This window comes from Colletotrichum phormii (genome assembly GCF_030913505.1).
Source record: "Colletotrichum phormii strain CBS 102054 chromosome Unknown BDP81scaffold_3, whole genome shotgun sequence".
Lineage (NCBI taxonomy): Eukaryota > Fungi > Ascomycota > Sordariomycetes > Glomerellales > Glomerellaceae > Colletotrichum > Colletotrichum phormii.
Window position 1 is genome coordinate 2,360,709 of NW_026851445.1, and position 26,676 is coordinate 2,387,384.

The window sequence follows — 26,676 nt, forward strand, 5'->3', positions numbered from 1 at the left end:
TGGCATCAAATCAGTAGTACATGTATCCTAAAATGCGTGATCCAAGCATCACATGGCTGAGTTTCTTATGGCAACCTTGTGTGACGCGTTAAGAATCAAGCAACTTACTATTGATTATATCTTGCATTGATTCCTTCGTCCAATTTTCAAAAGAAAAGCTTGATCATTTGATATTCAATGAATTATGACAACCCTTTGCTATTAGTTTACAACAGAAACTCGTACGTATTCTGTGCTTTGACATCTTGTTGTACAAGATGACCAGAGAACCTTGATCTGTTTCGAACCAGATTCAAAATCAAGGATATGGAAACACATTGAATTTGTAATGGTTTCATGGTAATTATTTGATGAACGGAGAACACAGAATATCGAGAATCAGCCTTAATACAGGAGGGCAGGCTTATCATTGGAGACGTATAGTAAAAAAGCTCACTCAGCAGGCTTGAACAAACACTTTGAACTTAATTGACGAAACGCAGCAAGTTCTTATATGAGAAAATGATTATCTGGTTTCATGGTAGCCACGAAACAATCTATTTTGTTTCCTTCTTCGGGAAATTACTGTGGAAAACTTCCTACTTGAGGTCTTCTAGTCGAAGCCGAGTTCCTTTTTTCTTTTTTTTTCTTTTTAACTAAAGTACTTAAGGCCTTGCATGGCCACTGTCAGAAAATGGAAACTAAACCCAAAAGACCTGTCTTAAAATTACTTGTGGACTCACTGAGCGAGCAAAATGATGCTTCTATCCAATATCAACCGTTGAGGTAAATGAAGTTGATGGCAGGAGGCACGCCGCACTCCAAAAAGACGACCTCTGTGCTGATTATCATAAAGGAAAACGAAACTTTGTGACAAATGTTGACTGACTTCTAGAGTCCAATACTTTAGTCATATCAGGAGGCTGAGATCGATCATCACCGGGCAAAATGTGAATGCTACAACGGTCGGTAGACACGGCAATATGTTAATACATCAGGAGGATTCAGGCAACGGAATGAATTAATACAGATTCATTAAAACTATCAAATTTCACTGACAATCAAAAACGCGAGCGTGGTCAAGATATCAAAATTTCCGTTCTCGTGTATGGATGGAACTTGAACTATGCAATACACAAATTGAAACCCTGTTCGCCAACCCGCCCCTTTATCTCAAGACTCAAGGAAACCGCTAACCCAATGCTAGTCTACCCAATGATTGTGCTGTACTGTAGATGTTCCTCAAAAGCCTTTTAAACACCAGAGTCCTCCTGCTCGATGGAGTACTCCTCCTGGAAGGTAGTCCAGGTATCGCACGTGTCGGTGAGGGTAGAGTTGTCAGTGATGGCGGCAATCTCGCTGTAGCGCTCGACAAACTGCATCGAGAAACCCTCGGACGTGTGCCAACCAATGTGGCAGTGCATGAGCCAGGCACCCGGGTTGTCAGTCTCCCACGCCATAACAAGGTATCCAGAGGAAGGAAGCATGGCGGTATCGCGACGGGGCGGGTTGTCAGTGTTGAGAGTAATGGAGCTGGAGTAGGTACCAGAGCCCTGGGCGAGGACGAAGAAGTCGTGGCCGTGGAGATGGATGGGATGGGGGACGGCGAGAGTGGTCTCGATGACGAAGTAGACCCACTGGTTGGCCTCGTCGAGCTGAATGACGGCGTCATCGTCCTCCCAGGTAGTATTGCCACTAATGACGGACTCGAGAGTCGGGCTGGCCCAGTCGACGAGCATGGAGGTGCTGTTGAGGTACCACTTGAAGAGGCCGGCGGTATTCTTGCTGACGGAGGCGCTCTCAAGCTCATCCCAGTTGGCGCTATCGACCGTCTTGGAGACGTAGGGGGAGATGTTGTCAGTCTCGTCATCGCAGGAGTCGGTGTAGGTGTAGGCGCTGGTGGTGGGGGTGGTGATGGTGCCGGTGTAGGAGATGACGCCCTTGATGTTATCTGTGCTGTCGTTGTCGGAGCAGGCGGACTGGGGAATGGCGCGAATCCAGAAGTTGTCGGCGACGTCGGCCTGGTCGGCGGTTACGATGATGTCGTAGCGCTGGCCCATGCCGATGTCAAGAACGGTCGCGTTGTAGGGGGTGATAGGGACCAAGTCGGAAGCGATGACCTCCATGGTATGGTTGTCAATCATGAATTTCCAGTGGGTGTCAACAGCGGCGTTGACAAGTCTCAGACGGTAGGAGGTGCCGGAGGTCCAGGTGACGTTGTAGCGGTAGCCGGTCTGGGTGGTGGAATCGTCGTCGCCGTAGACGTTTGTGCCGTTGATGAGACCGTTATCAAGGGTCGGTGGGCCGGAGTTTTCGGCAGTCGAGTAGAGCTCGTCAACGGTCTGGTGGTCCCAGTCGTTAAGGAACATCATGCCGAGGTCCTCATCATAGTTGGCGGTGGCAGGGCCGTTGATGATGATGCCGCCAAAGATACCTTGCCACGCCTGGAGGGCGAAGTGAGAGTGGTACCAGGTAGAACCGTACTGCAGAGCTCTCCAGGTGTATGTGATGGTGTCGTTGGGGGCCGTGGGGCACTGAGTGATGGAGCTGACGCCGTCGTTCTGGTTGGTGTAGTTCTGGCGGATGCCGTGGAAGTGAATGCTGGTGCCGTTGTTGGAGGTCGTCAGAGAGTTGGTGACGTGAACGACGACGGTGTCACCCCAGTCGGCAAAGATGGTTGGGCCCGGAATGGAGCCGTTGACGGCCATGGCGGAGCGGGAGACTCCATCGGGAGCGACGGTGACGTCGGTCAGCTCGAGGTAGTACTCGCGAGTGACGCCGGTGTCGGGCGCCTCGGTCCAGTAGTCGGTGTCGACGGAGTAGTCGCACCACTCGCTTCTCGTGCTGGCAGTGTTGCCGCTGCAGGTAGCGCGAGGGAAGAGCTGGGCCTCGGGGCCGTCAGAGAGGGCGCCGAAGCCGGGCAAGGCAGAGGCCATGGAGCCCGCAAGGGCACCGGCCATGAAGAGAGATTTGAACATGATAATGTAGTGATTGTGTGTGCCAAGAAATGGTCAAAAGAAAGACTGTGTGACACGAGTTGGAAGGACTGGCGGGAGGGAGAGAAAGACTGAAGCGAATGGAAGCGCAGCCAATACTGTGCTGGGTGAGGAGTGAGTGAGAATAACATCAAACAAGCAACGGATGTCTATAACTTATGTATTCCTGTGAGCCCGCAACGCAATGTCGGCTTCACGGGCGGCTCACTGGAGGCGCGATAGTCAACGGATGCTAAAAACTCTATTTCCCCATTGAACTCGATTGCGTTTACCCTGCAGGTGTTTCCTCATTCAGTCCACAATGACAGAAGTCGTCTATCGGTCCTGTTTCCCTTGGAGCCGCTTGAACCGAATCTGACGATACCATGGGCATCCCGAAGCTATCCACTGCAACTACAGCTCGCACTTGCCCCAGTAGGTTAAAGATCGTCAATGCAAAGGTTAGTCCCACTCGAGATTCAGCGAAGGAAAAACATTCTGGATAGGGATGATTTCACGATAATTCCCATGTCGATGAAGGCCCGAAGGGGCTAACCTGAGACTGACGCCTTTGAGATCCATGGGCGGGCTGTACGGGGGTCGTAAGGTGGTACGTGTAAAGCGAACCGCAGTTGGGCTGACTCGCAAGCAGCTGAGTCTTATTTCCTCTATGCGAGGCATAGGTCAGGGGAAGCTGGGGTTGGTAGGGTGTTATGCTCCACCGCAGCCTCGCAAGGCACGGCAACTCAACTTATCGACAGGCGTAATGGGTTTGTCAAGTGGATGTGAAGGGGGACGATCAAGGGCCGGTGAGCCGTCGGTAGAACCGTCAGACTTGGGTGGCCGGTCTGTCCGACTTTTCGGGAGGGTGGGAGGCACTCCGGAGAGCCAAGCGGGATGAGCTCCACCAGATTGCTCGTGATTTAGAAGCTTCCGGCTACAATTTGCGAAAGAGGAAAGTCTGTGCGGCACAGCTTGAGCCTCGTGGGTGGCCTTCTGCGAGGACCATCAATCTATCTAAATGGCTGCGGGTGGGTTCGTTACACTGCAGGTTGGGAGAGAAGGAGTTCGTGGTCCCTTGCGCAGCCTCCTCTCCTTACGTGGTCCTATGACACGCCATCCCCCTTTTGTGACCATGATGGACGAGATGTGATGGGCCAGACCTATAGTATCTCTGCTATATATCAAGCTCACCCCGGGAAACAGTATCCACAGATCCCGGACCCTATCACGGGCCCCTGTTCATCCCATATACCGAAACGACAACTCTGAAAACCCCCGTTGACAGGCGCCCCTCCCGGGATGGCCCTAGCCGCAAGTAAACGACAACGGCGCTCCCGCTGAATCTAGTTGACCAATGGCCGTCCAATCTCGCGGCAAAAGCTTGACTGGATGCCGAACGGCAATGACCGACGCCTCAAGGAGGTTGTGATGGTCTCAACTATGGTTATGGGGTTGGTTGTGCCTCCACTGTGAGTGATTTGTTGATTGCAACCTGTTTGGGGAACCAAAGTTTCCCTTGCAACCATGGCGAACAGGAAGCATTTTCGGGCCTTTGCTACCTGACTTGGATGAGTTGTGGTGCCGCGGTGGCGTAGCCCGAAAATTTGCAAGCAAAGTTGCAAGTCATGACATGCCGGCCGGGGCGGCTTGAGGCGGATCATCCGAACGGCATCGATTTACCGCACTTTTATTTAATCAACTCCATCCCCTCTCCAGCATCAGTTTCCGGCCCCCCACCACTCCGGTTCCCTTCACCACGATAACTCTCATTCAGTCCATCGTTTCCCCCTCTCGAGTCTCCTTACAGTCTCATCCAGTCGTTTACTCCATCATAACTGCTTTCCTTTCGAAAAACATCACCAACCCAAAACGCACAAATGCAGTCCTTCGGCACTATCCTATTGTCGCTGGCCGCTCTTGCGGTTGCGGCTCCTTCGGAACCCCGTGCTGTTGCCAGGGATAACACCAGCCCTTTCCAAGTCTACGCCTACGGCCAAGGAATCGGCGGCCTGTCCATGTTCTCTGCAGGAGGTAATAAGGCTGGTTTTGGAACTTTTATCTATTAAGGGAATGATTAGGTTCTACTCAGAACTTCACAATCGTTCTCTTCTTGTCTCTCTTTTGTTGATAACCCGTCCAGCCCGGGTTGCGAAAAAACCCCCTTAAGAAGCCCTCGACTAACACTTTCGGGACTAGGCGATGCTTACTTCGGTGACCACACCAAGTCCAACGACTCCAACGCCGCCCCGGTGATCTGTACGTCTATTACTGTCGATTTCATTCGCTATAAGAAACTAACGCCTTTAATAGTCACCCCCACCGACGACAACGGCTGGCTCGGAGCCCCCAACACCACGGCTCTTAACTCGACCTCCCCTCCCAGCTGGTCCAACCTCACCTTTTCCGTCCCGGCCGAGGGCTCCTCGGACCACGACGTCGGCTTCCTCAGCTCCAACTCGTCCTCTTCCGACCGCCAGACCAGCGGCTTCGTCTTCTACGGCTCCTTCATCTTCGTCGAGGCCACCTCTGGTGGCGTGGAGTCTCTGTGGTATGCTACCCCCAGCTCCATCGACGGCATCTACTCCCTCAAGTGGAACGACACTGGCGATGCCACCGAGGACAAGGTGGTCCTCAACCTCAAGAAGACTGCGCCTTCCAACGCCAGCAAGACCAAGAACCGATCCGTTTAAATTGTGACACCGCAAGTCACCCTTGTAAATTGGAATGTTGGAAATTGGCGCGCTTTTTCTTCTCTCGTAGTGCATTTGGGTCAGAATCTTGGAATGAAGATGCATTACGAGTAAGGCTACTAGGGTGTTTGGGAGGATTAGGGATAGCGGATGCAATTAAAACATGCAGTAAACGGGCGTGAATGTTTACAATTCGGACCAAATTACTTTTGTATCAATTCATGGGGATATTATACATGCCCGTAACATTGCAGTGCTAGTACCAAGTCGCTAACTTATCGACGCTGGCTGGCAACCTCCTCAGCCGACACAGGCAATCTCTCTTCCGCACCGAGAGTATCCGAAGCATGCTTCGTCTTGCCACGAGGATTGGGCTCCTGATCAACATCCAGCCGCCGCTCCCTAGAACTTTGCTTGCTAGAAGCTCCAACTCCCTCAAGTCCAGCGCTCTCCTTCTCACGGCGACCGAGATTGGTCCCGTGCAGCTCGGCGCTGGTCTGGCCCTGCATAGGCTTACCCAACCCAGTGTGAACGTCTCCACTCGTGGCACCCGGGAAATCGTGCGCGGCCGTATACGCAGTGGCTCCGGGGTTCAGGGCCTGGCCGGGATTCTCTTGCGCGTTCTGCGGCCGAAAGGTGTTCTCTTTTGGTGCTGTGCCGGCGGGGTATGCTTGCGCGTGGAACTCGGGGTATGCGTCATTGCCAACTTTGGTGCCTGGGGCGTGCTATTGGTTGATTAGACGTGGGAAGTGATGATGAATGCGCGTGATTGGGATTGATGAACGTACGCCTTTGGTCGTGAGGGGCTCTGAGCGAGGAACGCTGGGGTGGAACTCGCCCTGCTTGTAGTTGATGGATTCGACGTTGCGGTTGACTGACATTTTGATTGGATGAAAGGGTTACAAGGTATGGATTGAGTTTGTGATTGGTAGACTGATAGTTGGTGATGGTTTCTTGGTGATGGATATCCCCAAGCTTTGGTGCTAGAGTTGTGTTGATGGAATGATCCGGAAAGCTCACATCTTTCGTCAGTCATCATCCACTTAAGTATTCGATCTACCGCATCGACATTGCCTGATTATTTCTGCTGAATTGTGTATGATGTCAATTTGACATTACATCAAAGCGACGAGGAATGAGATAATAGAGCCACTTTTCTGCGAATTGAGTGAAGCAAATGTTTGAAGGGCCGATGGCTGATGTAAACTGACCAGTGACGAGGGACAACGGCGGAAACGAGTGAGTAGCCAAGGTAAACGCGACCCAAAGTCTCGTGCAGGTTACAGCGTTTAGTGGGCGATAATCGGAGACCTGGTCGCCACAGAGCCGCCCAGGCGCAATCATGAGATCAACTTTCGGACATTTTCGTCCGGCCCTTTGGGTCGCTGAGCTTCGGTGGCTGTCGGTGAGACTCACCGAGTCTCACTCGCCGCTGTCAGTTTCCACAACAAGATAGATAGATCAACGCAGAAAGGAGACGAGATGACGTACAACGAAGTCCACTTATCCGCAAATATGCGACTGATTACTCGGGCTAAACAGTGGACCAAGCCGATTTGTAAACTTTCGACTACCCTACCCCAGCCCATTGACGCCTCATCAAAAACACAATCTGCCTTACAGACCTATGCATCATCGAGTTCCCACAATAACAATTTTTTTATTTTTCTTGATGTTTCATCGTGATTCGGATTTGCCTCAACCAAGATTTTCGCCTTACACCAGTTTCCCACTAGTTTTGCGGCTCTAAGTCATGGACTTCTCTCCATCTCTTCTTCTCTCCAAGAATCAATTACCAGCCAACACCTTCAACCTCGGAAGAAGAGGCCCATCCTTTGGCCGTTGATCGTTTCCGAGGATGAGGTCACGGATACAATCCAGTTGCTTCTGCCTCTCCAAATCCTCTGCATCTCTGCACCAACCCTCAAGCTTCTTCTTCTGTCGCTCAAACTGCGCCATCGTCGCCATGTCCGTATCAACGTGACACCCTATTGACATGAGCAGAAGTCTCCGCGACGAGTCGTGGATCTCATCGCGAAGCATCTTATCCGCTTGCTGCGTGCCCTGCGCATAGCGACAGTCCGCCAGGACGGCACATGCCTTCCCGAAATGTGATTTTGCATCTTGGATGTCTGCATATCTGGAGTTTGGCGAAGATTCCCGCTCCAACAGGTACGCCTCGGCGCGGTCGTAGCATTGTTCTGCCATATCCCGCACACTGGTCGCTAGTTCTGCTTCAGATGCAACGAGGACGCAGTAGCCTAGGATGAAGTGGCCGAATTGAACAATAAGCTTTGGATCGTCTGAGTAAGAGCACTGTACGTGTGTATATCGCTCCAAGGCCATATTCAAGATCTTGGGATCCGTCTGTTGTTCATTTTTTGCCTTTTTGGCGTTGAGCAAGAAAATCAGGTAAATCATCACTAAACTCCATCTACCCAGGACTTTGAGCACGTTGGCTTGGAGATCATCGCAAATGCGTTCCATGTGGGCTTTAAAATCCGAGAATAGAGTGTCTGTGAGGAGCTGTAATACTCTCTGCGCTAATTGGAAAAATTCGTGATCTCGTGGTAAAATGATCATTGAAGATTTCACCAAGCAGCGCGCCAATTCGTGAATGGCTACAGTATCCGATGACTGGTTGAATGAGCTTAGAATCCCAATCGGTACCGCAGGGTGAAATGACTTTAACAGCTCGTTGACATGGTCGTTCATTTGCGATTTGACTGCTACTGATGGGTTGTTCACAAGGCAACCTCTCAGGTGACTTTCATGCTTGAGTTCCTTCTGAAGCGTGCGGTAAATCGCGAGGTGGTCGTCCGTCGGAGTACAGTCGTCCCATGCCACAGTCGGCGACCGCCCTGGGACAAGTTTCGAGAGTATCAACGTCGCTGATGTCACGATCTCTTTGCAGAGCATGTCAGGGGTCATGCCAGCTTCCTTCAGGTTCACTTCAAATGGAGAACTGTATCCATACGTGGCTGGTGTCGGTGGGAGGGTCCCTGACCGTGGCGTATCGACATATGTCGTCGATCGCGTGTCGAAGACTCCATGACCGTCGTGAGGAGACGCTCCTGGCGTTAGTGCCGGCGAGAAGTAAGTAGGTGGTTGAATTGGAGAGGTAGGGCTTGAGATATCGCTGGGAGGTGCGGCAGCAAGGTTTGACCCTGGGTCAATGTCTCCGGGCAGTGCTGCCTCAAAGGGCTTGCGCTTCTTGTTTTTCCCGATACCCCAGGTCTTGAACCGTCCCTTGTACATGCGCTCTCTGTACGCGTTTACTTAGTATACAGGTAAAAAAATCCCGAGACGACTGAAGATAACTCTTACGTCGCATAGAACCCATGTCTGTTATACAGCTCATCTTTGATATGCTTGAGGGTTTTGGTGGTATATAACTTGGTAATGAGGGGCCTATGCCTCTCCCATTGCTCGGCAGTCGGCTGTTCAGGCATCGCGACGGCGATAGAGTCCCCCGTCCGGACGAACTATCGGCGATGGTAGTCGGGGCACAGTGGCACCGGTCGATGTGACGAGAACTCGGGAGGCGGGGGCTGCGGGGAGAGGGGAAAGCGGTCTGGCTTGAACATACATGTATTCAAATAGTTTGCGGCGCAACGGACATCGTCATAGAACGATTTATGAATTGTGCGACGGGTTTGCATGTTGATGGAGTACGCCAACGAAGTCGCTGACAGCTGCAGGTGAGATTCCGTCATGTCGACCAATTATAGTGAGACAAGTTGACAAGGATGGATGAGATGCAACGCAAGTTGACCATTCACAACAAAGTACCATGCATATTTGATGGAGTCTGACTTCTTGACTTAGCCGTAAAGGGCTCAACACCACAGATTTGGTTCCTGGCGAACCAACTGCGCACCATCTCGCAAGGCAACCCTTGGGTGTAAGGCATGTCGAGGGTGGGCACTCCGGCCATCTCAAAATCTCTGCCTTGGCAGTGAGGCAATTGGTTTTGCATATTTGACACAGTCATGACTTGGCTTGGTGGCTTTCATTCGTCCAACATTATGCAATGATGAACTGGCAAGTAGTGCAGTGCGCAGATAGACCGATTGGCGAGAGATTAGTTGAGCCTCATCAACACGTGCACCCTGCATATGGTTCAACGCCAAGAGCTTTGAATGGGTGATGTCTGCTCTATGTAAGTAGATCTGGAAGACTGAACTTGATGCATACTACATGTACGTGGGGGACTAGTTTTGAGCAGCCTCAGTCTCAACAGCGTAAGGCGTCATGCCATTAATAGGCTCAGTGATCACTTCGTGAGAAGAGTGACCAGTCTTTGCAGCTGAGACATAATGCATAAGGATGTTTAGATTGTACATGATGGATTCCCATTGACTAACTTTGTAGGATCATGAGTATTTCAAGCACGCATACTTTAGACTTGGAGATAAATATGGGCTCAGAACACAAAGATAGTCCGAAGTTTTGTATTTATCAATATAATCAGTCGAGTTTAACAAATATCATTGGCGTAGTTGAGAGACCTTACCAATTACTTCCCCCTTTCCAAAGAAGTTCTGTTTTTCTAGAGGTGGCGTGGTGCAATCTAAGTTCGATAGCTCTTGGCCATTCAGCTGGTATGACTTGAACTTCAGCAAGAGCTTTCGATATAACATAGCAGCAACTGCGGAATAGTGACAGTATACGAGTTCTCTAGTTTTCTCCAACTCTGCTCTTTGGCGAGTTTTTAATTGAAGGAAATAAGGGAAATAGGGTCGGATTAATGTATTATTGGCTATTACCCCTTATGAAAGTACGTGTATATATATTGTTGCTATTCCGCAGTTGATGGGATAGTATCGAGGTACCAGACTTGAGTATAATGATAGTTTGATAGTATTTCTGAGGATACTTAGTTCTAAGGTTGAGATGTGGCGATTTGACTCTAACTGAAAAGATGTTGTATGGTTTTGGTTTATTGAAATACTTCCATTCAAGTCGCGGTCAATCGGGGCATTCACCAGCTGGGATGGACTCACTGACCTGGAAACAACTTGGAGACGACAAGTCTGCTAGTCTGATAGAGTAAAGGAGGTACAGTTGGTTCGAATGTCAGTTGCTGATACATCATCCCGTCCTAGACGCAACGGCAATGCGGCCCGATCAAATGCATGATCTCGTGAACTCAACTCGACTTATACACTCAATGGCTTGTAATGGCTGCGACCAACCAATCAGACGGGATTTTATTGCTCTCAAATTCACTTCAACAAGCTTTCTCACGTGTAAAATGATCATCACATCGCGTTGTCCAGGGCAACGCGGGACGAATTCCACTCACCTGGACTCACTGGGATCGGTACGTTCCGAGCCATTGACTAAGCGCTATTTGCGGACTGCGGCACGTTGTTGTCTGGATTTTGATGGAAGACTCGACAGCTTGATAAATCCTATTCATCTGGGGTGGATAGCTTGCATCACGACATTAACATGTGCTTCCTCGATGACTCCCAGAGAAGCCCAAAGTCCATGTGCAAAAGTGTGCATGCACAAGGAGATTGCAGCTATACAGATATTACGCTGCCGTTATGTTGCATTTACTGTCGTAGGGTATATATGGCGTTAATTGCTGCCCGTAATTAACGGCGTCGTTTTTGCGACATTTAACCATCTCTCAACGTCCTCAGAAAGATTATGGAAATTCTAGTGATCTATCATGCCACAAAGTCTCGGCTTTCGCTTAGCGACTTCAGGTCAACACAGTCGCACGTCAAGCATGGTCTTTCCAGCGTGTGTTAAGCTTGACCAAGTTACCCTGTAAGTTACGGATGATCTCGGCGGGCTCTGTCCATCTAATTCAGATCAACTGCAAACGTATTACAAAGCGAGGTAGCAAGTGGAAGACTTGTATAGTAGAAAGTGGCTTGATTCCTCTAAGTGGAAGATCCGTATGAGGATCATATCTATATACCGTACAAGACGGGTAATCGGCTTGTGGAAAGCGGTATCGTACGGCAGTAACCGGCAGCGCCACGTGTGGCGCTGCGACAAAACGCGTCTCCGAAAGTGAACAGACTGCATCTTGTGGGTGACAATATCCCGCTGAGCCAAACTCAGTTTTGCCTAGGCCAGAGCACTCGGCGATTGACTACGTTATCTAAACTGTGATCTGCATCATCTAAGGTAGTTGACGCGGCAGCGCAGCGCGCTTGAACGTTGTAGACATCCATCAAGCTATTGATAGAGTCAGTCTATGGCAAAAAATATGAGTTGATGTGGTCAACAACTACTCATGCCGGATTTTTCCCGACCTGTTCGCTTCCACAGACATGAACCTTTCGGGGGCCTAGCTTGCCGAGTCTGCGAGGTTGGTATAGATGCGAATGATCGACCCTTGCTCAGCTGAAGCTAGGAAAAGTTGACAATGGTCCGAATAAAACACCTTGCCAAACTTGGCAATACCTGAAGACGACACCGAAGCGGCTATGCTGCATGCATGGGAATAGGGGTCAAGGACTTACGCAACTAGCCCCGGTCGTCAGCAACATACGTACTTGCGGTCGTCGTCCTAACTAGCGCATCTGATAGTTCGGCAAGTCGGCGGAGTGAAAGCGTACCCCCGCAGAGGAACGGATGCCAGGGTGCCGTCCGGGTAGCGGTGGCAGGTCCCGGCGAGCCGGCCGATCGTCTTGTGGGGTGCTCCCGGGATGCAACGTGCGGAAAGGCCCACGGCGGAGCAAATGCGAGCGTCAAGCTTTCCCGGGCTAGTACAAGACGAGCTGCCTTCTTTGGTGAGAACCGCCTTTGCGAGGTGGTCACTTGCAGTGGTTACAGGATATTGTCATGTCTATTTTTAGGTAATTGCGATGATGAATACGGCTAGGATACGGTTTCGGATCGTTTGGTAGGCTTGCTTCGGCCGGACACTTGCGCGGCTTCGCCCGTTCCGCAAATGCTGCCCAGGATGATTAAAAAGTCAGTCACTTGCATTTGGTTTAGTGGATATGGAACCCAAATAGTTGCTCCTCCGCCGTTGAAGCCTATCTACTTCCATCCATCACTTGACACGGACGCGGCTACTTCACTTGATTACAACTCTTCTTTGCGGAACTTGTCACCCTTAGCCTATTTGAAGGTTGACGGCTTCATCCTGTGCACCTTTATTGCCTCCAGATTATTGTGTTTTGAGATGGTTCCTCTAGGCAAGCTATATTCTCAAAGAGTTTTGCTATTGGGGCAGTACTGTTTGGCTATTCGGGCAGTAACCCACTCTTCCAGCCAATGAGCGCCTTCCGCCACAACCTTAAGCTTCCCCGCGCCGCTGCACCTGCCCACGGGCCAGCTAGCGCACTTGCCGCCCGCTCGCGCCGCACTCGTACTTACGTAAGGCTAGCAGTTGCCACAAATTGCCCACAATCGCAATTACCACTTTTAATCACAACTGCCAAAATCGTATAAAATTCAATCGTTAAGTAGGTCCACGGGCAGCTGAAGCTCGGATTGTGTAATTATAATCGAAGGTAAGCAATTGCGACTATGGCAATTACGACCGTAGCAGTTACTTCCCTTACGTAAGTACGAGTATGGCGCGGGCGGGCGGCAAGTGCGCTAGCTGGCCCGTGGGCAGGTGCAGCGGCGCGGGGAAGCTTAAGGTTGTGGCGGAAGGCGCTCATTGGCTGGAAGAGTGGGTTACTGCCCGAATAGCCAAATGACAGAATCCATGCATGCTTCTACGCGAGTCATGGACATAACCCATTCGGAATGGTCTGACCATCACGAAACAGGCCAGACTGTCATTTCCACCTGGTCCTAGCTCTGCAAGACTTATTAGGATAACATTAGGCCCACAAGCCTGTGGTGATTCAATCCACTCTTTAGTACGAATAGACGCTCTTTTCTGCTCACTCATATATGCATATTCCGCTGGCCACCCTGACTAACCGTCAGTTATGAGCCCAGATGACTCAGCACTGTCTCGACCAACGGGATACCTTCAAATACCCCAACACAGGGCACCTACGGCCCTATTCGCACCGCTTCTTACGCCTCTGCAACTCTAAAACAGAGCCCTCAGGTTCGATCCCACCAAGGGGAGCCGTCGAATAGGCCACAGTCGAATCCAGCTTTAGCAATGCAGTACTACTACATAGCAAATCCTGAGGGGGTGTGACGGAAACTATATGTACCCACAACTACCTAAATGCAGTAGAGGGATCTCTCTTTTGTATATGGCGCAACGGTACAATTCCGAATTCTGTCACCAAACAGTACTGCCCCAATAGCAAAACTCTTCTCAAATCTTTTCAAATACGGGCTTTGTAAGAAATTTGCAACGTTAAACCACAAATGTGTGGTAAAGTTGTTCAAAGTCTCGTTGACGAAATACGTTAGTCTTGGTTTAAGAGACTTCTCTAACAACCATGAAGCACGTCGTATTATGCAGCCTTCTCGTCAGTGCAAGTTTTGAACTCTCGTCGACTGGCACTGCGAATCTGAGGCTCAAGGGGAAAGACAGACTTCTCCGGAGTGACGCCCGAGTACACACGATCCCACCTCTCCTGCAAGGCATCCGGCGTCTTCCATGCGTGCTCAGAATCCCGAAGCCACAGTCTGACCAAATGCCGCCTAGTCCCGTCAGCTGGTGAACAACCCATTTCGACCTCGTACACCACCTACTGCTTTTCTTCGGAATCGACGAAGCCTCCACGGGCATGGAAGATGCTCAGATTGTTGGCATACTGGATGTCACCTTGATGAAAGTCCAAGTGAGCGGCATACTTCTCGGCCAGAAAGTGTAGTGCGTCAAGGGCCTCAGCCTGTGCTTCGGTGATAGGGGGTATGTCGGAGGACCGCGGCAAACCCCAGTAGCCGGTGAAGCTGCGTCTGGCGTATTGAATAATCAAGCGCTCTGGGCTATCGTCTGCTGCTTGCTGATGATGCAGCAAGGGCCTGGTGCTGTATGATCTACCATCCTTTCCGAACCTTCGCAAAGGAGTCAGCAGCAAATCAGCTCTCCTGGCAGGAAAGAACTTACTCGTCGGCATTCCAAGGCTCAGCCAAGCTGCGGATCAAGTCGGGCCTTGTCATAGCCAGCTCGTTATAAACGTGCCAGCTGCTCGAGAGGTAGCTTTGGCCGCCTTCAGCGGCTTCGCCTAGTGCAAAAAGGGCAATTACATCGCCCGAGTCGGTGTGGAAGACCTGCTTCTCAGTTGTGTAGGCCGGTGCTCCAATTTTGTGGGGGTCCACGAACTTAGTGAGATCTTTGATGTGTGCAAGAACGACATCTGCAGGCTCGCCTCGGAATTGGTTGTCTTGTCTACCGCGGATGGAAGCCACGTGGGAAGAGACCCCGGCGTAGATGATGATATTTTCCTCGCGAGTATACTTCGTTACTGGGACGCCACGGATGACCTTAAAGCCGTGGCCGTTGTGGATCTCATGTGAGATCTCACGCAGAGTCTTGTGAAGGTGAGGTAAGGGAAATGTCTCTTGGTTGATGTCTCCAAGTGGCTGCCGCAACGCTGTCCTTGAGATTAGTAGTTGCGCCGAGGTCTAATATGACAAGCTGATGAAACGATTCACGTACACTTGAAGTATCCGAGAGCATCGTCAACTTCCTTCTTATCAGCGTCTGTCAAGACATAGTTCCAGTCATAGTGCTCAGCCAAGGTATTCCCATCCCATACCAGCTTCGACTCGAGTTTCTGTGGGAATCCTACAGGTAAAGACTTTTCCAGCGTCTCCAGCTCTTGACGTCGTTTCGTTCTCGCGACGAAGCTGTCGTGATTGGGTGCATATCCGATGTCTGGTTGGCCCGGAGGACCTGCGTGGAGTGGGGCTTGAAAAGCAGTTGCGGCCATTGTGATGATTCCTTGGATTTGACCTGGACTTTTTCCGCTATGACACTTTCGCGTCCTGCGACAAAAGGAGGGGCGGGTCACAAGTGTTTATATCGTCCAGCATTAATCTCGATTTGGACTTCAGACGTCGCCCTGACTCAAACATTCTGCTGTGGCGACCGTTGGATGACGAAATTAGGCGGAAGTCTCATGCGAGTCCAGTCGGACTCTTTGAACGACTCATACTGTCACGGCAACAGGAACCAATCGCTGCTCTTGTACTCGGGGTTGCATTTGTAAGACGCCCTCCTTGTTCCACGGAAGCTTTGAGCAAGCGGCCCAATCTCCCAATCTCAGTGGCTAGCAAGTCATTTATTCTGTTTGCCCATCTTGCGCCGAGAAGGCGTCATGCCGTATCAGTTTTCCTTGGGCGGGGAACATTTGACGGCGTCATTTCCAGGGGAATGTCACCATCGGAAGTCAGGATTTTTGCCGGACGAACAGCAAACAAGCGGAAAAGTAAGCAAAGTGTCATGGCATATTCTAGGACAGCCCGGGCACCGCAACTTTCTGATAGAGCACCCGCTGGGTGTCTGCTACTTCCTGCCGATGCCCTGCCCGGCTTTTCCTCTCTGAGTCTAGGGGAACGCACACTACACCGTTGGCCGTTCACTCCGGCGAGTTCGGACATGGCCCCACCTGGGCCGTAAGGTGCAGGTAGTGTCTAGCCCCGTTCACTCCGAACCTTCCGGAACTTGAGGTAACCCTCCCGTGGCAGTGAAGTTTAATAGACGACAGCAGACCACTTCGCTTGAACAACGTTCCGGAATACATTTCCCTCTCAATACATGCAAAATTAATCAATTTGGTGACAGAATGCCTGGTCTCCAAGCAGAGTAGCTTCTGTCACGGAAACATGATTGTTGGATTCACAGGTGGAAAAGGAAAATACTCGAGTATCGTGGGTAGCAACGATCACCGACTGTAGTGGTGATATTGCTTGTTCTTGTTGTTCTTGAGTGGAAGTCTAACCAGGTGCCAGCGGCGGCAGGAAGTCTGGGGTATACCACCCTCGTGTGGCTGAGCCACACGGACCACCGTGGCTGGAACGGACCGCGGCAGCAACCTCCTGCTGCCTAATGTAGGCCTATTCCAACAATGATAATCAACCAACGCTGGCTACGGGAAACTTTTGGAACATTTCTTGATGCACTTTGACAATAATTAATTGCCGAGGGGGTTAAACGCCAAGTTACTGATGCAACCTTAACTACTGATAGGGACTTTCCCTCAACAACGGTGCATTCAAAGCGGGAATAGTCCATGGCATTATTGATTTCATTGGCCAAATCATCGCGCTGTGCAAATTAGGACTGCACTGGCACTCCATTTGAGTCTTGGCCCTCGCCGGTGTTCCCATCAACCCCGCATCCCAGCCCCTGCAACTCTCCAATTCAACCGAATCGGCTTCCAAAAAGGTTTGATACGACTGCCTTGGCGGTGCGGCTCGCACAAGCATCAAAAAGATATTGATTAACTGGCGTAGAGCGTACCCAAGTAGGAAGGTGATGGCAAGTGGGGAAGATCTAATGATATATATCGAAACTGTGCCGGAGGTCGCTGGACGATGTACTCAAGGACAGGAGCCTCTTCCCTGGTGACCTTTTTCGTTCTTCATTCAGCCTATTTACAAATATTCGCAATGAGGACTCTACTGTTTTCAATTGCACTTGCGGCGGCGTTCGCTCGGAACTCACTCGCCCAGTTTCCACCGGCACCTGGGGGAGTTACTGTCTTGAAATCAAAGTTCGACGACGGCATTGAGATTAGTTACAAAAAGGCAAGAAAGGATCGAATACATAAACGAGAAAGGAAAGCTGACCTAAGATCTAGCCCGGTCTTTGTGAGGAAGCTGAAGTTGTGAAATCCTACGCTGGATACATCAAGCTCCCGCCAGGGACCCTGGAGGGGGTTGGCCAGGAGCAAGATTATGAGATCAACACATTTTTTTGGTTCTTCGAGGCCAAGGAGGATCCAGAGAACGCACCGCTTTCTATATGGATGAACGGCGGGCCCGGCAGTTCTTCGATGCCTGGGCTCTTCAATGAGAATGGGCCTTGCTACATCAACCCAGATTCAAACTCGACGAGACCCAGTGAGTGGTCTTGGAACACTAAAGGTAAAATCCCCTCAGTTGGACCTTCAATTGATTCATCGCTCAAACAAACTATATGAACTTAGTCAACATGTTGTATATCGATCAGCCAGTTCAAGTCGGTTTCTCCTATGACTCACTACGAAATGTCACCAGGGACCTATTCGGAAGTACCCAGACTCTGAACGCTTCATCGTCAATCCCAGCACAGAATGTCACTTTCCAGACCGGCACACTAGCTAGCGGTGGGAAGAATACGACGAGCTTCGGCAGCCGTAATGCAGCCATTGCCCTATGGCACTTCTCCCGGGTCTGGTTCCAGGAGTTCCCGGGGTATCATCCCAATGACGACCGCATCAGCATTGCAACGCAGTCCTATGGAGGCCGGTATGGACCCGCCTTTGCCGCCTACTTTCAGGAGCAGAACGAAAAGATCGCGAACGGCACCTGGAATGGTACCGAAGGCGCGGGATACATCTTGAACCTAGACACTCTCCTTATCGTCAACGGGTGCATTGATCGCCAAGTGCAGTGGCCCTCATATCCAGAGATGGCGTTCAACAACACGTATGGCATAGAAACCGTCAACAAGACGGTGTACCAGGGCATGATCGATGCTCACTACGCGGAAGGAGGCTGCCGTGACAGGATTGATGCCTGTCGTGAACTCTCTGCAATCTATGACTCAGGTAACATCGGCATCAACGCGACCGTCAATATTGTCTGTCAAGACGCAGAAACATACTGCACAGTCAATGTTCGCGACCCCTATCTCGATATCTCGGGCCGTGATTACTATGACGTAACACAGATTGACCCAACGCTGTTCACACCCCCCTTCACCGCCGGATATCTCAATCAGCCCTACGTCCAATCTGCCCTCGGAGTCCCCTTGAACTGGACAGGCAGCTCTAGCGCATCGTCCTCCGCCTTCCGCAGTATCGGAGACTACCCCCGTCCAGGCTGGATCGAAGACATCGCCTACCTCCTCCACAGCGGGATCAAAGTTTCTCTCATGTTTGGCGACCGCGACTTTGCGTGTAACTGGATCGGCGGAGAGCAAGTTGCGCTGGCGATTCCCTGGGCAGACCAAGAGAAGTTTGCCAAGGCGGGCTACGAGCCTTTACAGACCAATGCTACGTACGAAGGCGGTCAGGTTCGGCAGTATGGTAATCTGTCATTTATTCGAGTCTACCAAGCTGGACACGCAGTGCCGTCGTACCAGCCGGAATCCGCATATCGAATTTTCAACCGTGCTCTCTTCAACAAGGACATCGCAACAGGCCTCGTTGATACCGCGACAAACCTGACTTATGCCACCGAAGGGCCTGCCGACACATTTGGTATCAAGAACGAGATTCCGTCTCAATACGAGGATTTCTGTTATGTTCTTGACCCGAGCACGTGCAGCGATGAACAGGTTAATGCGATGCGTAACGGAACAGGCATCATCAAAGATTATATCATGATTGAGCCAGCTTCCCAGCAGGGAGCTGCGATCGGTTTGAAAGCAAGAGAAGTGTGAGTTGAGCCTTTGGATGCTGGTTGAAGGGCCAATGCTAACTGTTCTCGTTCCTAAGTCTCGACGAAGCGTAGAGCACGACTTGTGGCGAAGTCATGGCAATCGTCACAACACTCATGACGTGCTCGATGATGGTTAAATGTCCCTTAGTCATAGAGCAAAGTAGCCAGCCACAATAAGATCAAGTCTGCCAAAGTCAATGTACACATAATCGCTTTATGTTGATGATAGCGGCCATGGAAAGAGCACCTCTTGAGCCTTTCAACTGATTCTCTCAGGTATTCCGCCACAAAGACATGTTCAGCACACTGTGTTGGTGAGACCAATTCGCTTATGTAATCTTGATAGACAAAGTCGTGTTTGGTCGCTACTATCTGATTTCTCCAAACACCTACGTGCCTAAACTTTTCTCTGTCATACCTACATGCAATCTAGATTCGCGCAGCAATAGGGAATAAGCTATATGCGCAATTACTGGTACTTGGCGAGCTGATCTGGAACGTACATCATGTCAGCCCGCTTGTCGCAGCGCCAATCTCTTGCGTGTCGCGGTAAGTTGTCAACCCCAGGGCCCCAGTCAGAAAGACGTAGGAAACTTGCATAGCTGACACAGTGCCACCACCACCCACAGAGTGTACTAGAAAGAAGAGAAAGTGCAACAAAGAGATCCCATGCGCAAGATGCAGTTGTCTAGGGCTCCATTGCGACCGCGAAGTCGTCCATCTAAGGCGTAACGCCGTTCGACATAGTGCTGAGATCGGGTTTCTCGAGACTCTGCGGAATGAGCTACAGAGCAACGACCCTGCTTCGCTGAGGCGGGCAGCCGATCTGGTGGCAGCAAGACTGGGAGCTCTCCAGTCTGGTCCGGGGCAAGTCACCGAGAATATCCAGACAGCATATCCCGTTGAGTCCGGGAGTGGGCGGGAAGATGACCCCGGGCAAGATGAAGTCACAGCTTCGCATTTTCAAGCTCGCAGTTCGCTCACAGTGACGGCGTTAGAGCACATGGCATGGGGTAGAAGCTACGGAAACTGCTATCCTCACCTGCGCTGCAACTGCCATCAAAGAAGAGATTTTACCGACACATCCACGACCACAGGTCTGTCGCCGTCCCTCGGACTATCCGGCCACCCTGTCCCATCCCTTGCCCTCCTCCCTGAGAGGAGCACGGCCGAGATACTCATCTCATTCCACATAGAGCACATAGCATGGCACCACAACTCCTTGCACTGCCCGACCTTTCTGCAGCAGTGCACCACGTTCTGGGATTCCGGCGTGTACAATCAGCCACAGTGGCTTGCGCTGTACAGCGCGGTGCTCTCCTCGTCGCTTCTGAGCTGGCAGAATAGCTGGAAGCATCGCGATGCGTATCCGCTCACCCTACCAGGATGTTCGCCGCAAGACTTGTTCAACTTCATGGTGGAAACTCTTTACCAGGCTCATTTTCTCCAAAACGTGTCAATCTATTCTATCCAAGCCATCGTCATCTCTACAGAAGTAGCTCACAATCTTGGCCTCAGTCAACTGAAAGCTACTTTGTTCAGCGCCGCAATTCGGATGGCCGAGTGCTTGGGAATACACAAGATCACAAATGACAGCCCCGACTTGCAGGCTGTAGACGAAATATGGGACGATACTCTGCAAAGAGAAGTCGGTCGTAGGGTTTGGCTCCAGATGGTCATTCAAGATCACTTTGCAATCCCCTTTACCGACTCGTACGGCATTAACCCGTCTCATTACTCTACTTCTTTCCCCAGAAACGCCAACGATGCAGATTTCATAGACGCCCCAGAAGAAGTTCTGACGGTAAGCACGTATATTCGTGTCCTGGGTGCCATCGCGCAGCTGATGCCGGAACTCGCGGATGGTATGGGGCCCTTGAGAGCTCAGAAGTCAGCACGAGAGCAGTATGCCCATGTGCTCAGGATGGACCAAAAGATGAGAGAGAAGGTCCAATCAATACCCTGTTTTCTTTTGCAGAAAGATGAGCTGCTCGAGAGCCAGTGCGCCTGGCTCGGGATCGCGCGTCAAAGTCTGGCCGTCACCGCCGCTGAAAAGGTTGGCCCGCATCCTAACGAGCCCTCAAACACATGACAGCAATGCTAATCAAACCCGCCAGATTGTCATGATTCATCGATCATTCCTTTTCCTCTCGTTCCAATCTGATTCCTACGTCCACACGCGCCGTACCTGCGTCGCGGCGGCAGTCACCATCTTACGCGAGCACAAAAGCATTGTAGAATCAGGTGAAGTCTCCCTCTGGACACACGTCGCCTTCAGCATTACCGCCGCCATCATCCTCTCATTTGAGGTTATATGCGATCAGAGCATAGAACGGGACAGCCGGCAAGAAGGCTACCTCGACGCGATCCGTGACGCACGAGAGCACCTCCTGGGCCGGACGACGAACGATATCCTAGCGCACCGCGGCGTGGTGCTGATTGATGCCATCTTTTCCGAGGTGGGAGGCATAGAGTCCTTTTCGGATCGGACGCTTGCTGCTAGGCCTGATGCTATCAACTTTGAAGAGATTGCGGCTAGGTTCAAGACGGATTGGTTTATACTTGATTCTACCACGGCTAGTCTTGGGCAGTTTGATGTTCCGGAAGAGCATTTCACCATGTCTGGAAATCCCTCCGAGGATTTCGATGATTGGTTCCAGCAGATATTTCACTCGACGGTAGTTGAATAGAGCGTGGTTTTCATCGAAAGAGAACGACTTCTCTGCAAGATTAAGTGGCAGTTCTTCACCCACACCTTGCATCGTTCGTACGAGGCTATCGATACAGCATTGTGTGGTAACACAAGTTCAATCTAGATACTAGGCAACTGATAGACATTAAAAGATAAGTTGCGCACGATATCTGCGTTCTTGTCCTGGAATCTTTTGAGGCAACATAAGGTTGTCGGACGCCTATACTTATCTTCTGCGGCGGGTTTGCGACTGCTTGGGCAGCAGCATGTCCAAGTGTACTTTTCTTGAGCCGTCAGAATGAGCGGGTCCCCACCTTCCTCTCAGGTGCGCCTCCATTCTTCGTCTTTACAATCATCTGCCTAGTACCTGAATCTCCGAGGTGGCTTATTGATCAAAAATTCAAGATCGGTGAGAGGAAGCGCTCGATGTACTGGCGAGAGTCAATGGTGACAACACAAGTGACGAAAACGTTCAGCTCCAGTCCAGGCAAGTCATCGTGACGTTGAAATTTGAAAGACGAGTTGGCAAGCTCCTCGGTCTTGAGGATTTGGTCTGCGAACTGAACCAAAAACGACTTTTGCTCACGCTTTTCGTTGTGCCGTTCACCATGCTTACAGGTTCTAACGTCGTCGTGTAACGCCACCAGGTCTCATCAATCTCATCCGGACTTATACGTACTCATGACACCAGGTATGACTTTGACAACAGCCAAGCGGGAGTCGCCAAACCAACAACTCAGTTCCAGATCACAACAATTTTGTCGTCTCGGCAGCTGATTATCGCAATCGTCGGGTGTCAACTCTTGCCGAAAAGCCTGATCGTAGTGTCCTCGCGCTGTGTGTTCTGAATACCTGTTCCGTTTTCTCCTACCTACTGGCCGGTATGACCGCAAAGTACGGAATTCTAGATAGGAAGGCTGGTATATACGGCACAATCACCTGCATCTTCATCTTCCTCGGGGCATGTGCCTTTGGCCTCACGCCCCTGACTGCAATGTACGCGCCAGAAGACCTCTCGTATGGTATGCGCGCCGAATAGATTTCGGTGCAGGATATGCTCGTTAAGTCGTGCGGTGTTTTGGTTTACATGGCGTTTCCGTACCCTCCTGGAGAGGATTGGTTGGAAGACATGCGTTGTCAATGCTTCATGGAACATTCTAATTTGGGAATATGTCTATTTGAAAGGGGCATTTTCTCAGATAAATCGGTCTCCTATTTGGTGAGAAGAGATTGGGATGCAGTAATGAGGAGGGCGTGTTGAAGCCTATCGAGAAAACATCAACGAAGATAACTTGACATGATGATGATGATGATGATGATGATGATGTATTTAACGTCTGGTAACAAAAGGACGTGCCGGGCGCTATGCTGATGATGATGATGTATTTAACGTCTGGTAACAAAAGGACGTGCCGGGCGCTATGCTGATGATGATGATGTATTTAACGTCTGGTAACAAAAGGACGTGCCGGGCGCTATGCCGACATGGTCTATACTAATCTAAACTATATTACAGGCTACCGTCTTCACCTAACGTTCCTGTTCAATGACTCGGGCAAATTTCGGAAAAGAAATTGGTCTCCTCTATCCATTCGCATAGAAGAGAGGCTCCCTTAGCAGAACCTAATAAGAAATCAATGCTTGCTTTGGCCATACGTTGGCGGAGGTAGCGCGGTGTAGCCTTGCGTCTACGCTTGCAGAAGTAGAAATGGACTGGTGTCTTGGGTTTCCCACAGCTGCAGTTAAGCAACGCATCTTGATGAGCGAATCTCTCGTGGTATGCTGTAAAGTCTCTATGATGGGATCTTGCTGCGTATAGCCTTCCTAGTAAGTGCCGAGGGAGGCGGAGTTCGGGCGGCTTAGGGTGAAGAATTATCTCGAGGTCGGCATATTGCCGAGGGCATTGGGACAGCCATTTTCTGGCAAAGGCTTGGAAGGCAGCTGCTTTAGCTTGCCTTTCTAGGTGCGCTAATGAGGGCTGTGGTTGTGATTTTGGGATTAGTTTGCAGGCTTCCTTGGCTAGAGCGTCCGCTTCTTCATTTCCTGGTACTCCCGTGTGCCCAGGGCACCACCAAACATAAACCCTGCCGGGGGTTGTCCAGCTCTCTCTTTGTCTCTGAGTCCAGGAGGAAGAGAGCCTATTGAAGGCCCTGAATCTAGCCTGGCTGCTTCCTGTGCTCTGGGAGTATAGTCTAGCCGCGACTGCGAGGTTGTCGAGGTAGATGTGGACGTTATCTGCCATACGAGCCGTAGGAGCCCGGGTGGCTTCCATTAGGCCGTGATACGCAGCATGTGCCTCCGCGTCATACACCTCAGTTTGGGAGCCGAGTGGTTCGGATCCGCGGAAAATCTGCCGTGTAGCTTGGTACCCTACCCAGCCTGCTCCGGCGGAGGTGCTGCTGCCGTCCGATATCTGGGACCCGTCAGTGTAGATAATAATGTCCCGCTTGGAGAAAGTTGCCATCCTGCCTGCAAAGGAGAGGGCCTGTTCTTCTTTGGTCTTATTAGGTTCGTAGCCGACCCTGGCGAGGGCTGTCTGCCAGTCCGCTAGTTGCTCCTAAGGGGGGAGTTCTAACGGATCGATGTATTCGGTATTTTTGCTTACGAGGCTTGCTATTCGTCGTAGCCGTGAGTCTGGTCCTGATTTGTCCCTGAGTCTCGTTCGGAGAGGGTGTCGCTCGTCTAGACGATGGATTCTGGTGGACGCTGTGTGGAGCTTCGCGTCTAGTATCACCTTTGCTGGGGGTAGAGCTGCCTCGCGCTGTAGGATCGATATAGGCGTAGTTCTGTATACGGGGACTATCGCTCTGATGGCTTTGGTTTGCGTTGCGTCTAGTTGGTGTAGCAGACTACTAACCCCGTTTGAGATAGTACGTCCATTCTTTATCCGGCTCTTGCCGGGCCACCATGCTTCAGATGCATAGTACTGAGTGGGTAATACATAAGAGGTGATCGCTCGACGAAGTAAGTACGTAGGCGCGCCCCAGATAGTGTTCCCTAGTCCCCGTAGTCCATTGACTACTTGGTATGCTTTTGTAGAGAGGTTTCTTACGTGACCTTTAAATATGAGTTTACGGTCGAAGTGAACGCCGAGCCAGCATAGAGAAGAGCCTTCTTTAATAGCCTGAACTATATAATACCTCCTATCCGGCAAACCTACTGTGATTGATAGGTTTCCGTCTTTTCGTCTCTTAATGAAGTGGATTAGTTCGGACTTATCGAGGTCAAAAGTGATTCCTTCCGTCGCGCCCCATCCTAAGGTTTCTTTCCATTCCTTAGTTAAGATATTATAGTTGTTCTCTAGTGATATTAAGCTTACTAAGATAGCGACGTTATCGGCATAGCCGAAACGAGATCGCTTCCTTCTTAGGCGAGCTATGCCTAGCTAAAAAAGAGGTTTAATATAGAGCATGAATAGAATAGGAGACACGGGTGAGCCTTGTGGTAGTCCGCATTCGAGACCGAAGACGTCTCCTACCTCCCCATCAAGCCTTATTCTTGCTCTCCTTCCGGTAACAAAACTTAAGACCCAGCGTACGAGGTTCTCCGGCCATCCTTATTCGTAGAGGCGTCGGACCAGTCGTCCTAGGAGCACGGCGTCGAAAGCCCCTTTTATATCGAGCGTAAGCATAGAGGTAACCAGGCCTCTTTGCCAGGCGTACTCGATATCGTGGATGGCCGCTGCGATAAGGTCGCTATAAGAGCGAAGAGGGAGTGCTCCAAACTATTGATCGTGCAGAACACGATGTTTAACTACGATCTAGGCAAGTCGTCTGGCGATGAGTCTCTCCAAGCCTTTTCCGAGGACGGCCAAGAGCGCAATTAGCCTATAGGAGCGCGGGAGTGTCTTGTCTCTTTTTCCCGGTTTTGCTAGGATCACGAAAGTTACTTCTTTAAAACAAGTAGGATACTAACCCTCGCGTATATACCCGCTATAAAATAAGAGGATAATATCCTCGATAACTAGCCATACTATTTTCAAAGTAATCGTAATGATTCCGTTGGTCCCAGGAGTCGTATTTCCCGCGGTAAGAACCGAAGACCGTACCTCGTCCTTCGTAACCTATAGGAAAGGAAACGTAGCTTGCCTTTATAAGACTAGGCTTTCTGTTGGTATGTCCTCGGAGATTGCAGCGTTTCTAAGGAGGACGCGGGTAAATAAGTCGCGCTTCTCTTTTGGTTGTGAGACAAGCGTGTCTTGGTTGTCTACATCTCGGAGTGGCGGGGTCTGAAAGGATCCTGTGGCTTTGTGCCAACCGACCATTTTAAATATGTCTTTGCTTGAGGAGGCTGAGGAGATCTTATCTTTCCAAAAGGTATCCTTGGAGCGTTTAAACTCGTAGAGGAAGTCCTGTTTTAGAGCTTCGACCTCCTCTTCTTCCTATTGGTAGTTTAGTCCGGCTGCGCGGAGTCTTGCTAACATCGCTCGCTTACTCGCATAGGCTCGGTGTTTACGTGTGCAGCTCTCGCTCCAGTATGGTCTCCCTGTACCTTTCCCGAGCGTGCGCTTTGTGGAAGCCGTGAGTGCTTTAATAAGATAGTCCGTAAGCTGTTGTGCTAGGAGATCTAAAGACTGTGGGTCTTGGATGTTGCTTGTAGTGCGGCGTATGGGTTGTAAGTTGCGTTTAATGATGCCGAGGAAAAGCTCCTCGTCCATCGTGTCGAGCCGAAACCTTCCCGGGGTCTGGCTGGGTGAATCGATCAGGGCCAAGGGGACCCGGGTAAGTAGAGATTCGTGGTCTGATGTCGTGTGTAGTGACGTTTCTATGCTGGTGGAAGCCCCATGGAGGTTGCTGGACGCCCAGCATAAATCTAGGGTGTTGCCGCCTTTGTGCGTGGGTTCACCTATAGG

General features: G+C 50.7%; 8 protein-coding genes across 8 annotated transcripts; 4 read left to right on the forward strand and 4 right to left on the reverse strand.

Annotated features, from left to right (window-relative positions):
• Positions 1-1,053: 1,053 nt before the first annotated feature.
• BDP81DRAFT_418985 (multicopper oxidase) lies at positions 1,054-3,074 on the reverse strand. Its single transcript, XM_060589734.1, has one exon. The coding sequence runs from the start codon at positions 2,955-2,957 to the stop codon at positions 1,233-1,235; it is 1,725 nt and encodes a 574-aa protein (XP_060450067.1). The 5' UTR covers positions 2,958-3,074; the 3' UTR covers positions 1,054-1,232.
• A 1,760-nt stretch (positions 3,075-4,834) lies between these two features.
• BDP81DRAFT_310309 (uncharacterized protein) lies at positions 4,835-5,647 on the forward strand (the record flags this gene model as incomplete). The annotated part of the gene is made up of 3 exons (XM_060583628.1): positions 4,835-4,988; positions 5,154-5,213; positions 5,268-5,647. 3 exons carry the CDS (start codon positions 4,835-4,837, stop codon positions 5,645-5,647), a joined length of 594 nt encoding a protein of 197 aa, XP_060450068.1.
• Positions 5,648-5,922: 275 nt separating this feature from the next.
• Positions 5,923-6,528, reverse strand: BDP81DRAFT_446353 (uncharacterized protein; the record flags this gene model as incomplete). The annotated part of the gene is made up of 2 exons (XM_060592052.1): positions 5,923-6,372; positions 6,436-6,528. 2 exons carry the CDS (start codon positions 6,526-6,528, stop codon positions 5,923-5,925), a joined length of 543 nt encoding a protein of 180 aa, XP_060450069.1.
• A 907-nt stretch (positions 6,529-7,435) lies between these two features.
• BDP81DRAFT_390723 (uncharacterized protein) lies at positions 7,436-9,099 on the reverse strand (the record flags this gene model as incomplete). Its single annotated transcript, XM_060587447.1, has 2 exons — positions 7,436-8,912; positions 8,975-9,099. The coding sequence occupies 2 exons, from the start codon at positions 9,097-9,099 to the stop codon at positions 7,436-7,438; spliced, it is 1,602 nt and encodes a 533-aa protein (XP_060450070.1).
• A 4,728-nt stretch (positions 9,100-13,827) lies between these two features.
• BDP81DRAFT_367445 (TfdA family taurine catabolism dioxygenase TauD) lies at positions 13,828-15,474 on the reverse strand (the record flags this gene model as incomplete). The annotated part of the gene is made up of 4 exons (XM_060586539.1): positions 13,828-14,239; positions 14,291-14,596; positions 14,649-15,135; positions 15,201-15,474. The coding sequence occupies 4 exons, from the start codon at positions 15,472-15,474 to the stop codon at positions 14,050-14,052; spliced, it is 1,257 nt and encodes a 418-aa protein (XP_060450071.1). The 3' UTR covers positions 13,828-14,049.
• A 1,681-nt stretch (positions 15,475-17,155) lies between these two features.
• Positions 17,156-19,133, forward strand: BDP81DRAFT_458244 (serine carboxypeptidase; the record flags this gene model as incomplete). Its single annotated transcript, XM_060593388.1, has 3 exons — positions 17,156-17,293; positions 17,347-17,632; positions 17,695-19,133. 3 exons carry the CDS (start codon positions 17,156-17,158, stop codon positions 19,131-19,133), a joined length of 1,863 nt encoding a protein of 620 aa, XP_060450072.1.
• Positions 19,134-19,591: 458 nt separating this feature from the next.
• BDP81DRAFT_341818 (uncharacterized protein) lies at positions 19,592-21,987 on the forward strand. The gene is made up of 3 exons (XM_060586035.1): positions 19,592-19,681; positions 19,762-21,188; positions 21,250-21,987. Exons 1-3 carry the CDS (start codon positions 19,639-19,641, stop codon positions 21,820-21,822), a joined length of 2,043 nt encoding a protein of 680 aa, XP_060450073.1. The 5' UTR covers positions 19,592-19,638; the 3' UTR covers positions 21,823-21,987.
• Positions 21,988-22,626: 639 nt separating this feature from the next.
• BDP81DRAFT_310945 (uncharacterized protein) lies at positions 22,627-22,863 on the forward strand (the record flags this gene model as incomplete). The annotated part of the gene is made up of 1 exon (XM_060583681.1): positions 22,627-22,863. A coding segment is annotated over one exon (237 nt), but the record flags the coding sequence as incomplete, so codon positions are not given.
• Positions 22,864-26,676: the final 3,813 nt, after the last annotated feature.

Bases quoted from the DNA above. Each gene is read 5' to 3' on its own strand.
- BDP81DRAFT_418985 (XM_060589734.1), bottom strand. From the start codon at position 2,957: ATGTTCAAATCTCTCTTCATGGCCGGTGCCCTTGCGGGCTCCATGGCC.
- BDP81DRAFT_341818 (XM_060586035.1), top strand. From the start codon at position 19,639: ATGTCAGCCCGCTTGTCGCAGCGCCAATCTCTTGCGTGTCGCG. The intron at 19,682-19,761 runs GTAAGTTGTCAA...CACCACCCACAG, and splicing joins CCAATCTCTTGCGTGTCGCG to AGTGTACTAGAAAGAAGAGA. The intron at 21,189-21,249 runs GTTGGCCCGCAT...CAAACCCGCCAG, and splicing joins CCGTCACCGCCGCTGAAAAG to ATTGTCATGATTCATCGATC.